The sequence below is a fragment of the Helianthus annuus genome, chromosome 6 (genome assembly GCF_002127325.2).
Source record: "Helianthus annuus cultivar XRQ/B chromosome 6, HanXRQr2.0-SUNRISE, whole genome shotgun sequence".
In the NCBI taxonomy this organism is placed as follows: Eukaryota; Viridiplantae; Streptophyta; class Magnoliopsida; order Asterales; family Asteraceae; genus Helianthus; species Helianthus annuus.
Window position 1 is genome coordinate 147,265,726 of NC_035438.2, and position 15,662 is coordinate 147,281,387.

The window sequence follows — 15,662 nt, forward strand, 5'->3', positions numbered from 1 at the left end:
CACCCATATATAAAGCAATTATCTGTATTTATCTTTGTCTTAGACCTTGTTTCATTTCAAAACTATTAGTTCTCTTTATTTCTAGAAATTATATACTTGCCTTTGGTTTCATAGAAATACAAATACTTTTCTTTATAATCAAAATAATTGTATATTTTTTGTGTTATTATTTAGCCAAAAATATTTTGCTGTTCTATTTAAAAAAAAGAGAGAGTTTATTTATTTTTGTTGTTCTGTTTTGAAACAAAGGGATACTTTATCTATTTAAGACCAACTTTGAAAGAATTTGTTATATATATATATATACTAGCCGTTTACCCGCGCGATGCGGCGGGAAACATATCACTTAGGTTAGTGAGTTTAGGGCTATGTACGGGGCGGTTCGGTTTTGAGCCATAACCAAAACCATGGATAGCGCCCCCATTGGCGAAGGCGGGGTGGTCATGCATAGTAATCTTATGACCCCGAGATCTATGGACGTAGCTTTTAAAAGACTTAGTTTTGCTATTTACAAAGAGGTAGTGGCGCAATTTATTGCCTGTTTATCTCCATGTAAATTCATAACACAATTAATTAAAGTTATTCTAAGCGTAAAAATTAAAACGAATATGATAAAACATCGTATATATTTACTTTACAATACACAACATGCATCTTTATGTATTTATTTCCAGCTTTACCTTCTCTATAATATTAAAAAGGTTGGCAAGCAGGGATGTTTGTATATCAAAGTAAGACCACAGTATTTGCCACAGCTTCAAAACTTCAGAAAAACATGCTTCTGATATAAAGTCTAATAAAAATAGCAATTGCACAACCATAATATATAGGTTCAATGTACCAAAACAACTATCCACTACCAACACCATAACAAGAGCTAAAACATGAAATTCTGAAAACATAACAGCCCTTTTGGCAACTAAATCACTCGAGTGCTGACCCAGGGGCTGACCAAAGCATCCCTGTCTGGTTTGCCTCTCGAGTAGTCATGTGGATCAGGACCATGACTCGTTGGCGCCAGTTTCACTCTTTCAGGACCTGGGCATGGGCTCCTTGAGCCATTACAAGGTGGAGGAGACCTGTCCCTGACATGACTTTGCCTTTTTCTCAATTTCTGTGAGGTGTAATAGACCTAAACAATTCATAATTATGAATACAATTTAAATCGTATGCTATTCACAAACCAAAAAAAAAAAAAGAGAATTAAAACACCTACCTTGAGTGATGCTTTCTATTGGGAGGAGGCGAGTACTCACGCCAGTAGGACCGTGATCTTCCATGGCATGGAGATAGAGAGCGGGTGTAGTGACGTGGAATCGATCGCCTGCAGTGCCATCGCCTCTGCAACAACATTTAACGTGTCATTTTTAGTGAGTCAGTAATTATAAAAATCAAACCCGGTCCAACAATACGCAGCGGCTGCACTCGCTGCGGCTGCGCTCGCTTAAATTCTCAACGTACACTCCGGTTTTATTATCCTCTCGTAGATGAAGATTTATTTGAGATGGATTCAGCAAGTCGGTGATTTGTTCGTTATAGATTGTATATAATATGTTTTGGTATCATTAAAACCGTGAGAAGATAAAGTTCAGTTCTAGATGGTAAAACTGTAAAAGATCATGTTACCTAGAGAAACGAACATCGGCACTGATATGTAGTTGTTTGTCAGCATGTGTTTTTTTGTTCCTAAAAGATATATACAAACCACAACTAATTCAGAGACACACTTATGTTAGGAATTCACATCTGATAATACAAGAAATATGACATAAAGACACCTCATTGATGCGAGAAAACAATCATGCGAAAACACGGGACGTCAATCCTTGTTCATTACTATACGCATTCTCTTCTAACAACGTATTGGTCGGTCCCCATATCGTGTAGTACTTCCCGGTCCCAGTCTAGGAAAATAAATTAGAAGTATTAAATTAACAAAAATGATATAATAAATGGTGAAAACGTGCATTTATGAATTGTACCTGCCTATATGAAAATATTGAGGTATTGAATCCAACAAGACAGTTTTCAACAAGCTCGAATATATCAATCTGAGAGAAGCAACAAACAGTGAGAAACAATGTTAATGATCATAAAATCTAAAACTGAAAGTGACCGGTGATCTACTTGTCTGAGTTGACGATACATCTGCTACATGATCGAAAGTAAATTGGTGTTCGAGCATTGTCAATGAGTCGCCAGATGTCTTTTGGACTACTGTCATCTGATTCAGACTTAGCGTGTGAATCAACTTCATTTTCAGCTGCAACATCACAATGGGAGGCATCTTCTCTTACATATGACCACAAACGTAAAGCCAAGTTATACAACCACCGTACGACCACTTCATGCATCCAATCCGCCTGTAACACCAATTCCATCAATAAATAAATTTATTTTATTCAAACATAGTATAGAAAATCCATGAGAATAGTTTAGATTTGAACTTCCTGCCGGATCTTATTGAAGAGAAGCAACTCGATGGAGGGAAGCTTAAATAGTGCAGGATTCCACATTAGAACACTTTTTGCTCATCAGCAATAAGCAATAATCGGCAAGTGCCAATAACCATGGTGCTTAAATACATAATATTTGAAACTATAAAACATGACAGGTTGATTGAAACTCTGAATGGGATGTCTTATAGTTTACAAATCATAATTCTTTAATAAATAGTTAGATCAGCCTGTGCTAGTATGCTACTCATTGTCCTTATTTCAACCAGCGGTGCTACTCGTCTCAATTTCAACTAAATATGACAATCAAGCATTCCATAAAACAGACACTGATATCAGCTATCAATGATCTAATCATAAAAGCAAATTAGATGAAGGTTAATGGAAGTTTGTTAGACATAAAAAAATATCAATGCTTGTGGAGAATAACAAACAGACGATTGTTTCATTTGTTAAAATATCTTAAAAATGAAGGTTAATGGATTTTTTTTAACAAATACAATCATAACTTGGCGTATGCAAGTAAGACGACAATCAAGAAAGACAGTTACCTGCCTAAAGCACCTCAATGAGAGGAGCCGAGTGACCGCCAAGATTCAGATGTGTTTCTCGAATCCGCTTTTTGGTAGTTTCTATGAAAACCCAACAGTTGCAGAAGATCCAGTGGTCTTTTAAAGCACCTCAATGAGAGGAGCCGATTGCAACGTTGCTTACGTTTCTCGACTTTTATATTCCTTTGGTCTTTTAAAGATGGTGACCCATTTATCCCATTAAAAACCTAACGACTATAAAAAAAGAGAAAAAAAGGCCTCCAAAAACACATGCTCGTCGCCTTAACGCGCCTCGCGCATAGACGTTCTTTTATAAACACATACTTAATCAACAAATTATCTCAATTTCATTGTTCAAGTGATCAAATCACAAATAAACTCTTTCAAAAACACATCCCCAAAAACAAATGAAACTGTTTAATACACGAATGAGATTTATTTTTTCAGATCAAACACTTGCACAACAAAAATATCAGCACAAACTATAAACCTAGAACTCATAGCATGCAATGGTACCAACTACCAACTTAAACCCTACCAGATTACTTGCAACACATGCAACTATCATCCATAAAATTCACTCAATTACAGAAACAATTGACACATAAAACTTATCAAACAACACAAAATCAAGAAATTAAGGATGTTCAGATGTACTCTTCGACGAAATACAGGATGTTCACCAAGCTTGTTGTAGCAGCATGTAACTCCTTCAATCAGAATATCCTCCATGCTGATCCTTTCTTCCCTTTCTCTTTCCTGTTCAATTACCAACAAGTAAACACAAACAACAAATAAAAATCCCTTTCATACATCTTCTAAGTCAACTAATCAGCCACAATCACAAGAACCATACGCCCAAATAAAATATTAAAAAATTTGGAAAAATTACAAACTAATTACAAATTTTCGTGCTTTATTTTGTTGGTAGTGAAAATTACAAGTTTATCACCTAAAACTCAATCAAGAACCAAATTCAAAGGCTTCAAAGATAAGCAATATAACAGCAAAATCAAGCCACTTAAGAGAAAACCTAAACCCACAATCTAATCCTAAAACTCTAAAAATTAAATAACTTACCGAGGAATATAGCTTATATGTTTGACTACTCCAGCAACTTGAGGAGGCTGTGGAACACAATGATAAATCAACAAAAGAGAAATTGAAGCATAAGATCACAGATAGTTGAAATCAGCACCGTCTTCACCAGATGCGACGGCTAGGGATCCATCTTCAACCAGCTTACGGTGAATAGATCCAGATCCAGATCTAAAATCTTAATCTTTGAGTAAGAGAGAGAGAGAGAGAACGAAAAGGAAAGGAAAGGGGCGGTCAGATACATCTTTGATTTGTGTTTTCTCTCTTTCACAATGGACAAGGTTTTCAAAATGAATGGTCCAGATTATATTATATTATAATCCATGTATAAAAATGAACGGTAGAGATTGTGATCCGTGTGAAGTGTTTTCTTGTACTTAAAAGGCTTGAGTGAAGTAAGAAAATTTAAATGACCTTAAGAAATCCTTTGGATATGCTTATTAATATAGTACTAGTCATTTACCCGCGCGATGCGGCGGGAAACATATCACTTAGGTTGGTGACTTTAGGGCTATATACGAGGCGGTTCGGTTTTGAGCCATATCACTTAGGTTTGGTTAGTTTGTGGATTATTTTAAAGTGTTTTCTTGTTATAATATTTTCCGATGTTAAACAGCCATTAAAATCCACGAAGTTGATTAATCTGATTTTATAAGCACGTTCTTTTGCAATCGACTTCATAATTTCCAAGCGAATCTTCTACTATTTTAAAATGCAATAGCCCAAGTCGAGCCCGAATTAAACTCAATGCAGTTTCTCTTGTACACGAACCACTTTTGCAGTTGTATAACGTTTAGATGGCGAATACTAAATTAATTTGGTGAAACCAAGACCCTTCCTAGAGGATAAAAAATAGATCATTGCAAAATTCAAACATACAAGCAAACATGCCCAAAAAAACCACCTATTTCACGCCCAAAATATGTAAAAATCATTTCACAAGACATAAATAAAAAGTTAAACATGAAACTGGTACTTGCACGATGTCTTAGCGACATCAATCTACAAAGGAGATACCAGTATTTTTTTGTTTTTATTTAAAGATAAAAACGAAAATATAAAGAATAAAATAATAAATGGATAACCGGTACCCATTTTTTCCGTTTTTCGGTACTGATACCGGTATTTACGGGTAAAACACCGGTAACTACCCGGTTCTAATTTTTCCGTTTTTTGTTACCGGTACCGGTTCGGTACCGAACGGGTACCATGCTCATCCCTAGACTTAACCATACAATTTAAATGAGTTAGTGATTTGGATTGAAAATGAAACAAAATTGAAACCTCAGGGATCATGGAAAAAAAAAAGTTTTATTTTTAAACTGAAATGACCTAAACTTAGGGACCATTTTGGCATTTTACTCTTAACTAAAACTTAAACTTTGTGATAGGGTGTGTGGGTCAAATTTGTTTAATAGCACATTCAGAATACTCGCTGGATATTTGGAACATATAAATGGATTTGTGAACAAAACTTGCGATTTAGGAAACTTGAAAGAAAATTTGGTTGGGAGATAATTACAGCCCAGTTCAATTTAGCAAGTGATCATAAGTTCGAGTTGTCACCATGGGTTGTTTAGCCTTACATAATAGTCAATTTACGTAGGCATGCCTCAAAAGTAATACTTACCGACTATGACATAGATGTGTTTAGTTGGGTTTTTTTTTATTGAATAGCAAATAACATACTCCTAAACACTTCTATATTACACCTTGCACAATTTGAAAGATGTGTTCAGTTGTGATGTAACTCAAATGTAAATTGAATTTTATATAATCACTTACACTCCATTTTAACATTTTTATTATTATTGAAAACTTAAGAATTGGACCACTTTATAGTAAAAAAAATAAAAAAAAATCAGTTGTTGACTGGTACATTAAATTCTCCAAACATACGAACCCCTCAAAACTCCCTTTCTCCCTTACAAAACATCCTAAAACACAACCAATTTACACAAGACATGATCTATGACACAGAATGCCTCTGGCTCCTCAATGTCGGCATGCCCGACTTTGTCTCCTCAGCATTCGTCGAACGGCTATCCGAAGTATCCGAACTCCCGTTATTACTATCCTTGTCCTTGCTAGAAAACACCTTCATAAATATTCGTTTTGATAACACATAATCCAAAAAATAAATTTATTATTAAAAAAGTGATTTAGAAGGTACTTCATCTGGAGTTAAAGGACATTTTCCAATAGCCCTTCTTTCACTATAAACAAGTTTCTTGTCAGCAAAGTTTTCCTTTCGGTATTTCATCAATATCTTTTGTTCATGTGGGGTAAGTATATCAAAACACCTGCAAAAGAAACAAAGCAATTAGTTATTTATCACACAAACAATATCCATTAGAGGTCGATAACAAGTTAGTACAGGCTCCTATGAATGGGTCTTTATAACGAAGATACCCCTGAATTAAAACAGGCGGGTTGAGCAGAGAAGCAAAAAAACGTTTTGTTTACATTTCGTTAACCCAACAAAAAAGACGGGAATACTCCTAGCTTAGCAAAGAAAAATGGATGGAGTTAACGAGCCGGATGAAAATAGCAAGATTTCAAACCTTTTTGATCCAGATGCAAAAACAAACCTTTGGAAGAAAGTCGCAAAACTGGCCAAACCGCAAGGACGAAAATGGCATTTTACTCGAAATATTAATATAAACTTTGTATGACTTTCAACTTGTTCAATCCATGCCATTTCAGCTTAAGAAACTATACGGCCATTTGAGATATAAAAAAATCAACCCAAAATCGACCAACTCGTAAGTAAACAGGTCGAAATTTTAAACCAGAACTTTATGACTGAATGGTGAACTTACCCCGCAAATGACAACATATCCTTTTCAAACCGAAGATGTATTGACATGAAGTGACCTTGTGAGCGAAGGTTAGCAACTATTGACTGACTTAACAGCACGATATGCGGCTTAAATCTAAGGGCATGATAGTTGACTCTACATCTTAACCGTTGATATTCCGAATTATCGTTCCCTTCCGCTAATCGATGAGAAAATGGTGTGAGATAAATAGCACCATGTTCCTTCATTTTCTCCAAAGCAACCATTGTATACCAACTAATAGGCGCATCTCTAGGTGGACGAAGCTATAAAAATAAATAATTAAAAATTTTAGAGTTAAGCATGATTAAAATCACAAAAAACTGGAACTGGTTACGCGTGAAACATACCTGAAAAGATTTTATCTTCTTTGTCCTTCCGTGTTTCCTAATTTCAGGGATGCTTTCGACAACATGAACATCATACCGCAATGACTTGATAAAATAATCAACATCATATATACCTTAGAAACCACTGTTCATAAGCAAGAAGTAGTAATTAGATTTCTTAATGTTTTAGCACAAGTATTAATCATGCCCCAAACAAAATGTAACAACTTTCTTTATTAGTATGAACCACCAAATCCTAAAATGTTTTTTGCTTAATTGAAGGATGTATCATATATTTGACTAATAGTCAAACATTAAAGATACCTGTCATCATGCCAATAGGAATTCGTATCAAGCTCGGGCAGCACAAGGGTGGCATTCATTATTCGGGCAGCAAAAACTGCGTTACATATCTACACAAAATTATATAATTCGTACTCATTAACTTCATATGAATGCAGTTGCTGTTAAACTATGTAACTTTACTAATTCACGTCTATGCAAACGCAGCCGTTTGCTGCCACGTTTGCAGCCGTTTAACGGCACGTTTACGGCTGTAAACGCAGCAACAAACGACTGCGTTTTTACACCTGTTTGCTGCTGCGTTTGCAGCCGTAAACGCGCCGTTAAACGGCTGCAAACGCGGATGCAAACGGCTGCGTTTTTGCATTCGTTTGCAGCCGCGTTTGCAGCCGTATAACGGCGCGTTTACGGCTGCAATGCAGCCGTTTGCTGCTGCGTTTGCAGGGCTGCAAACGATCCATGTCGATACCTTCCTCCCTCTGTGTTCGCTGACAAAATCACCAACATTTCAACTCGTACAATTGCAAAAACAGGTAATTTGAGTAACAGATGAAAACGGGTAATCTTTGGTAAGGATGGCTCAGAACACTTGTTTTCAAAATAACTATATTACGTCAATAATAATAATTTGGCTAAAAGAATTTTGGGAGGTTGTATGTATTAAAGTAACTTTAGGCCACTTAATACCAGTTCAACTCATTTGACGCTTTACCATTTAATCTAACTTTGAGTAAGCCGCTTGATACATTCTGCACCAAAGGCGAATCACCTTCTGCAAGAACAAACCATAAAAATCAAAACCTTACATCTTGATTGATAAAATGCTATAACTCACAGACCAAAAGTAAATAAGAACCATTACCTGTAAAAGTAGAGCGTGCGAGCGCACTATTGTTCGACCCAACCCATTCATCCACCAAATCCTTCCATTTCCTATTACATATACAAAAGATAAAAAAAGCTCAACAACAATCTACAATAGAACAATAAGCTTTTCCATAGATAATAGATTCAAATCCAATATACTCTCAATCATACTCACCTCACCAAGTGCTTCACCAGTCCTCTTACTTCATTTGACGGATGCTTTCGAAGTCGGTTAACATTCCTTCATATATCAGTTTCCTAATTTGATCATCAAAAATCAGCGCATGTAACCAAAACTCTATACAATAACATTAAGACGTAAAGTAACAAACACAGATGATGTTTATTCACCTTAAGGACTGTAAAAGTCAGATCCATATCAGCTAGGGTTTGAAGCAAATCAACAATAGCATCATCAGTCTAAACCACAATATCATTAACAATAAGTCAACTAACAATCTAATAAGCCACAATATCATTCGTAAAAGGTCAACTAACAATAATAACTCAACTAAAGAATCTAATAAACAAGATGAACACATATGATTCATTGAAAACTATACCTGATTTGAATCCTCAAGCTGCTCTTTAATTCTCAGAACTTTAGAGTGCTCATCATCAAACAGACCTCCACACGGATCTGGTTCATCATCTTCATCCTCTTGCAGAGTTAACGGCGAATCTCACCTCCTCTGACGTCATCATTCACCTTCCGGCCAACGCCGTTCGGAATCCGCTCATTCAGATCCACGTCACAATTACTACACCGTTTGGAGTACAGCCGCTGCACGATTCCGTCTCTCCGCCGCTTAAGCTCGCCGGAATATTCCGTCGAAACTACTCCTCATCACCTGATTGGATGTTTAAAGGTAAAAACGGCAACAGAGGTTATGTGCGTGGAGAAAGGCTAGATCTTGAATCGCCTTGGAGAAAAACCCTAGATCCAGATCTGGAATCGCCAGTGAGAGAGGAGCAGGGAAGCGGACGATTTTGAAATGTTTTGAAAATTGAAATCATTGTGAAACCATGTATCCCGTGTGTTTTTTTTTTGGAAGGGTACAAGTGGGAAGTGATTTTTCTGATGCTTAAAAGACTTGTACATCATGCTTTAGAGGTGTTTTAAGGAAATTTCAATGACCTTAAGAAGCCCTTTGGATATGTATATTATATACTAGTCGTTTACCCGCGCGATGCGGCGGGAAACATATTACTTAGATTGATGTGTTTAGGGCTATGTACGGGACGGTTCAGTTTTGAGCCATAACCAAAACCAAATTCGCGATGCAACGGGAAACACAACACTTGTTAGTAATTCTAAGGGTGTGCATAAGAAGGTTTAGTTTAGTTGGGTCATAATTAAAATCTAAATTTTCGGTTAAGTTACTTCAAAACCGGTCATAACGATTTAAAGATTTTTAAAAGGATGTAAACAAACCGAACTGCGCCAAGCCAACAAAAGCACAACCATAAGCTCGAAACTAATCAAACCAATCCGTTAGTTTACCATTAGTTTATCAGTCGTCCCGTAATATATTGTATAGTACTTAAGTTGGTTTTCTTATTTGTGATATGTTGGCACTCGTTTTTTCTGTTAGTTGATGAAAACCGACATGAAGTTGAAATGCTAATAAGCTAATAAACTCAATATTTTTAAATTATAAACTTTATATTACACATCTGAAACAGATATTCACCACCCCACCCCCACCCAAAAAAAAAAAAAAAAACTGGACGTTATAGATGTGTTTGTGCTATCGCGTTTTGATAGAATCACAATTAGACAACTGACTTTCAATTTATCCAATCATTTATTTAATTTACTTGCCACATGCAATTCAAGAAACAAATCAAACAAACAAGCAGCAAGTTATATATAAAACATTTTACCACCAATCTAAATCCGCAGTTTAGTTACATTGCAAAAAGTTTCACAAAAACCTCAGTTTAGGCATGGGCGAGTTGGATTGTTGTTGATGATGAGGGCCGAGTTTTTAAATCCAATGACGAAGTCCCTTTCTATGATCTAAACATGTCGGGTATTGTAAAAGATCCAAATTTCCTTCGCGAGCGACTAATGTATCAAACTCCTCTAACACCTTCGCCACCTGCCAGAATTCGGGCCTTTTCTCGGGGTGTGATGACCAACATTGCTCGATTAATGCTCTCATTGCTGGAGGACAGTTATTCGGAATCACGGTCGTAGATTCTGAAAACGCGAATGTAAAAAATTTTAAAAGCTGATATATGATGATGAAAAGTCAAAATTAAGTTATAATAGACCGCTGGAGATCATGCTTATTAGATCTTCTGTAATTCGAAGTTGTAATAATCTGGACAATAGGTTGTGTCGTGTGCATTGGGTGGTGGTGGTGATGGTGGGGTGTGTGTGTGTGTGTGTGTGGGTGGGGGGGGGGGGCGGGTAAATTTATAATACCACACGAACCTAATATGATATTCATAGGTTTGGGTTTAGTCTAAATGTTTTAGGGCCAGCTTCGGCCGAAGCCACGAGCACGTTTAGATAAACAGGCTGGCTTTGGTTGACCTGCGGGTTCACGGGTTGACTCTTGTAACCCGTTTATATTTTCTGAATAGTGTTTCTTATGTCATAACTGAAGGTTGGCAATTTTGCGGCAACATTTAAATATTATAAGAGATTGTAATTTTAGAGCAATTATGCAAAACATAAAAAAATCGGGTTAAACGGGTCGTGGTTGTGTCAACCTGAGAATACTCGTGCCGTGTTCAGGTTCACCTGCCAGACACAATTTTCAGGTTCATGCAGTGTTTCGGGTTCGTGCCGTGTTCAACCCACGACCCGTTTAGCACACCAATGTATATAGGTGACAAATGAAGACGATATACCTTATGGACTACGGCAAATGCAGCTTGTATTGGAGTCGTATCTTTATATGGGATAGTCCCGGCCACCATCTCCCATAAAATGAGCCCAAATCCGTACACATCAACTTTCCAACCGTAGGATTTCCGTTTAATCATCTCGGGAGCCATCCAACGGTAAGTTCCAGGATCATCTGCAAAAAAATCGCAATACGCCTCCTCACAACCAATGCCAAAATCGGCAATTTTAAGCTGGAAATCCTCGCTTATTAGCATATTTTCAGGCTTCAGATCCCTGTGAATAACGCCTTGCGAAATATCACATTAAAGGAAGCTATAGCAGTAACATATGTGATTTACAGCAGCACGAAAATAGAAGGTGAAAATGGAGACATCTATTATATTATATAAGATTGAAAGTGTGCAGAGGATTGATATAGATATATCAGTTAAGGAAAAAGCAACATAAAATATACCTACAACTTATGTGTTGGCAAAAGGAAGGCCCAGCACCGAAGTGGTTTGCCGCTGCTGATAACGAATGGAAAAAAAATCTCAAAATTAGGGCCTCACGTCGGATTTCGCATCTTCCTGAATTACACAAATTCATAGTCAGAAACAATAACATCGGATCTAGATAAACAAACATTTTACCTCATCGGAGACCTCTGAGAGAACCTCGGATTCTAGGAATTGAGCCAGATGCTCGTCTTCGTCTTCCGAAACACCAGAAAATTAGAGAGAAAATAATGTGGTTCGTTTTAAAACCTGTAAATGCGGGTTTTTCTCAAATAGTGTGTTTTTTGAAAAAAAGTCCTCGAGTTGTTAGTTCACTTTAGACCACCAAATTGGTTGAGCCGGCCCTCTCACATAGCAACCAGTTTCACCCAAGCAGCTCTTGGAATGGTTTGTATCAGTTTTTGAATCAGGATCCAGCTTGGAGGTGCAAAACTACAATAGAATAATGTGTAAATATGAATAAACTCTACAATGACCCACGAAAGCATCAAAGAACCCAAATGAATCTAGCCAAAACATCTGATAGTGGAGTTTTGCTGTAAATACTCGGCATTAGAACATGTTATAATGTTGTTCTTGTGCATCAAGTTGGGAGTTGGATAAGCGAATATAAGCCGGTAAGTTGCCTGCCATAATCAAGTGCAACTATCACCCACATAAAAGGCTTAGGAACAGCATTATAGAGACAGCTAGGCTATAATAGGGCTTTAAGATGTAGCCGCGGAAGTTACTCATAAGTGAACACTTGTTGCAAGCATCAACTCTGATACAGGTATCGACGCTCCACATCAGGTCTAACTTCAGAGTAACCAACCCATAAAGAAAGAAGCATGCTAAAAAACGGCAAACGCCATTGTGGTGCATCCAGGTGCATATAAGCCTGTCAGAGCACCGTCCAAATCAGTGGATGCCGTCAACTGCATAAGATGAGCAGTACCAGCATTATTGTGATAGCGAGACTTAAACACAACTTTGGGATGATTATTGATCTCCGATTTCTTAACATATAAGGCGTTAGTTTGATTAAAGAACTCTAATATGTCAGAAAAATTATCCTTAAAACCTACTCCATCGAGTTGAGCACAGCCATTCATCTTCCTCTAACTAATCCAGAAAGCAAGTAAACCAACAAAAGATGCAACGTAAAAAAGGTAAAACCAATTATGTGACAATGACATCACTGTGACAAACCAGGAGTGCAGTTGGTAACATTGTGCCTTAAACCTATTTGGACACCAACTTAATTGAAGTAGAGGTAGACATAACACTTTTAAACTCTTGAGGAATATAAGTAATTTACTTCGTATGAAATAAACAGATGCATTAGAAAACAAACCAGTTATCCCTGTAAGAAGTGCTTCTCTCGAGTAGCCGATCTTTTTTCTTCTGTTAGATGTAAAATAGTTGCTTTAGCCTGAGGAAGTCCACAGAATTTGGTAATCAAAATTAGCCAAAAAAAACTAATCCAAAGAGCATAAATGAAGTAGCAATAGACATGATATCGCAGCTTATAAAGATTATATAATTAAGCTCTAATACTTCTAGATTTATAAAAGCACCAATGCAAAAATTTGACAGCATGAAGATTCTTTTAAAAGAGAATTCCTTAGATTTCTAAAAGATCTTTCAACGACTTAGTATGAAACTAAAATCCTCAAAGAACTATAACCTAATCGATGTACTTAAATTGAAATTATAAACTCCCCTCATAGGACCCAAGGCAACAACATCATACACAGCTTCGCTAGGTAAAGACGACTATAAAACAAATCACACCACAAGAAGTCAAAAATTAAGAACGGAAACAGGCCACCTATGGCTGCCATTGGATGTTCTCAAGCAAAAAAAGAAAAAGAAATGCATGTTCTAAAAGGATAATTTTGATTGCTTCACCGTATTTTTACTATTTATTACCTCCTGGAAGTAAAGCTAATCTCCAAAAGGCTGTTAAAAGCATTGAAGCTTGAAGAGCCATTAACTGGTTAACAAATTAAGAGTGGCGTAAATGGGTAGACACGTTTTTATCTTTTGATTCTAAACTCAAATTGATTGTCAAAGCAACTTATTTATTTACCACCAAACTCGAAGACTACATGCTTATTATAATATAAAAGTTAATGTTGATGAACCGAATAAAAAGGGTAATCATAATCAAACATAGTTCATATATATAAATAAAAAAGTTACCGTTATAAGAAACACAGAGCACGTTTTCATTTAGTATTTGGAAATTGCAAAAGACATTTAGGAGACCTTGTAGGCATGTTACCATCAACTCGATTTTCATGAAAAAATGAATCGGGCTTACACCAGCTAGCAAGCTGCAATAACAGCCAAAACTACCTACACTCAGCCAGCAATTTTTCAAAAAATATATATAAAAATGTGCAGGATGCTATAAACCTTCTCAGCTGGAATACCGTCATAAATAGTCACCTGGGCACTGTAAAAAACTGAAATCCCTGAAACATAAAAGCAAAAAAAATTAATATATTGAAGGAACAAAAGAACCACAACCGCTAACAAGTCAAAGATGATGTAGTGCTAAGATAATATGCAATTTTTTCATGAAGATTATTAAGCATGCTGCAACCTTTGAATTTAATCAAAATAAAATAAACAAAACTTAATATAATACAACATAATTCCACTCAGACAAGTCATCAAACAGTTAGAGGACATCCCTATATCTAGGGATTTTCATTAGGTGGAACGGGTCTGATCAATATAGGCCAGGTCACTCCAACATTACACCTTTCAACAATCATTTTCATAGATACAAAAAATGAAGAACCATTTTAACTTGATTGAACAGAAAAATACAGAAACTTAATCAGCAAGAAACAAAACTAAACACACAAGACACAAAAGTTTTCAAACAGGTTCCAATATTTGCCATTAGACGCATCTTGAAACCGTAATGCCACCTCAAGGTTTCTGAAGTTCACAAAAGCAAATACAGTGTTCATTATGTGATCGTAAAACACAAAGTTACACCAACACAAAGTTTAATATAGGATAATTAACTTAGTTGAAATCAATTAGCAGGTAAACAAAACATAAACAGACACAAATCCCCCTTTGTTGATCTTCTTGTTCTAAAGTTCACAATTATTGTCAAGAGTCTGGATAATAAACTTCTAGCTGCAAAGAAAGAAACTTATTTAAATCAAAACATTCACATTTCAAGAAAACAAGGAACATTAACAGTAACCGAACCAAATGATGCTTCTTGTAGTCTAAACCAATAAATACAAAAAGAGGCGAGTCCTAGTCAACTATACAAATCAACCTCAGCACAAAAATTTACCGTTCCTAATGTTAAACGGAAACCAAAACCGCATCTGACAATCATTAACACAAACCAACAAATCCCATATCATCAATCATCAGGAATCATCATCAGAAGCATAATCAAAGTTAAAGATCATAATATACAAAAAAAAGTGATATTCATACTATCACCACCAAAAGTTAAAAATTAGAAGCCAGATCTAGGTTGGAATTCGTAGTAGAGAAGCCGTTACCTAATCGGAGTGTTTTGGTTCCGAACGGCATGGAAGCCCAACTCGAACATATCCGACCACCCTTTCCACCGTCTCCATTAAGTTTAGGGTTGATAGGAAGAAGATATTGCATACCAGATGTAAGATTAGCAGCTTGAATCGCCTTGGAGGAAAACCCTAGATCCAGATCTGGAATCGAGAGAGAGAGAGAGGAGCAGGGAAGCGGGCGATTTTGAAATGTTTTGAAACGGTGAAACGTATCCCGTGTTTTTAGTGTGTTTTTTTTAGTGGAAGGGTATAAGTGGAAAGTGATGTTTTGTGGTGCTTAAAAGATTTGTACATCATGCTTTAG

At 36.4% G+C, this 15,662-nt stretch overlaps 1 protein-coding gene, 1 non-coding gene and 1 pseudogene across 13 annotated transcripts; all 3 read right to left on the reverse strand.

The window, feature by feature from the left end:
• Nucleotides 1–764: 764 nt before the first annotated feature.
• Nucleotides 765–4,390, reverse strand: LOC110942010. 10 transcript variants are annotated; one of them, XR_004860977.1, is made up of 9 exons: nucleotides 4,206–4,385; nucleotides 4,088–4,134; nucleotides 3,691–3,766; nucleotides 2,128–2,363; nucleotides 1,983–2,051; nucleotides 1,779–1,904; nucleotides 1,627–1,686; nucleotides 1,217–1,341; nucleotides 765–1,132 (listed from the first exon to the last, which is right to left on the reverse strand). XR_004860977.1 is itself a non-coding variant. In XM_022183705.1 (5 exons), the coding sequence occupies exons 2-5, from the start codon at nucleotides 3,737–3,739 to the stop codon at nucleotides 1,837–1,839; spliced, it is 444 nt and encodes a 147-aa protein (XP_022039397.1). In that variant the 5' UTR covers nucleotides 3,740–3,766; nucleotides 4,088–4,390; the 3' UTR covers nucleotides 1,778–1,836. The 10 variants fall into 10 exon arrangements, 2 of the variants coding, with proteins under 2 accessions (XP_022039397.1, XP_022039398.1); XR_004860976.1 differs by having other exon boundaries at nucleotides 3,665–3,766; XR_004860975.1 differs by having other exon boundaries at nucleotides 2,128–3,766; nucleotides 4,215–4,389.
• A 1,466-nt stretch (nucleotides 4,391–5,856) lies between these two features.
• LOC110944040 lies at nucleotides 5,857–9,456 on the reverse strand. Of its 3 annotated transcripts, none has more exons than XR_004860980.1 (10): nucleotides 9,008–9,456; nucleotides 8,796–8,864; nucleotides 8,620–8,702; nucleotides 8,440–8,510; nucleotides 8,290–8,349; nucleotides 7,599–7,687; nucleotides 7,296–7,419; nucleotides 6,928–7,211; nucleotides 6,279–6,408; nucleotides 5,857–6,192 (listed from the first exon to the last, which is right to left on the reverse strand). It is a non-coding gene; the product is annotated as an uncharacterized LOC110944040 (transcript). The 3 variants fall into 3 exon arrangements; XR_004860979.1 differs by having other exon boundaries at nucleotides 5,887–6,203; XR_004860981.1 differs by having other exon boundaries at nucleotides 5,887–6,203; nucleotides 8,265–8,349.
• Nucleotides 9,457–10,372: 916 nt separating this feature from the next.
• LOC110944041 lies at nucleotides 10,373–11,609 on the reverse strand (annotated as a pseudogene).
• Nucleotides 11,610–15,662: the final 4,053 nt, after the last annotated feature.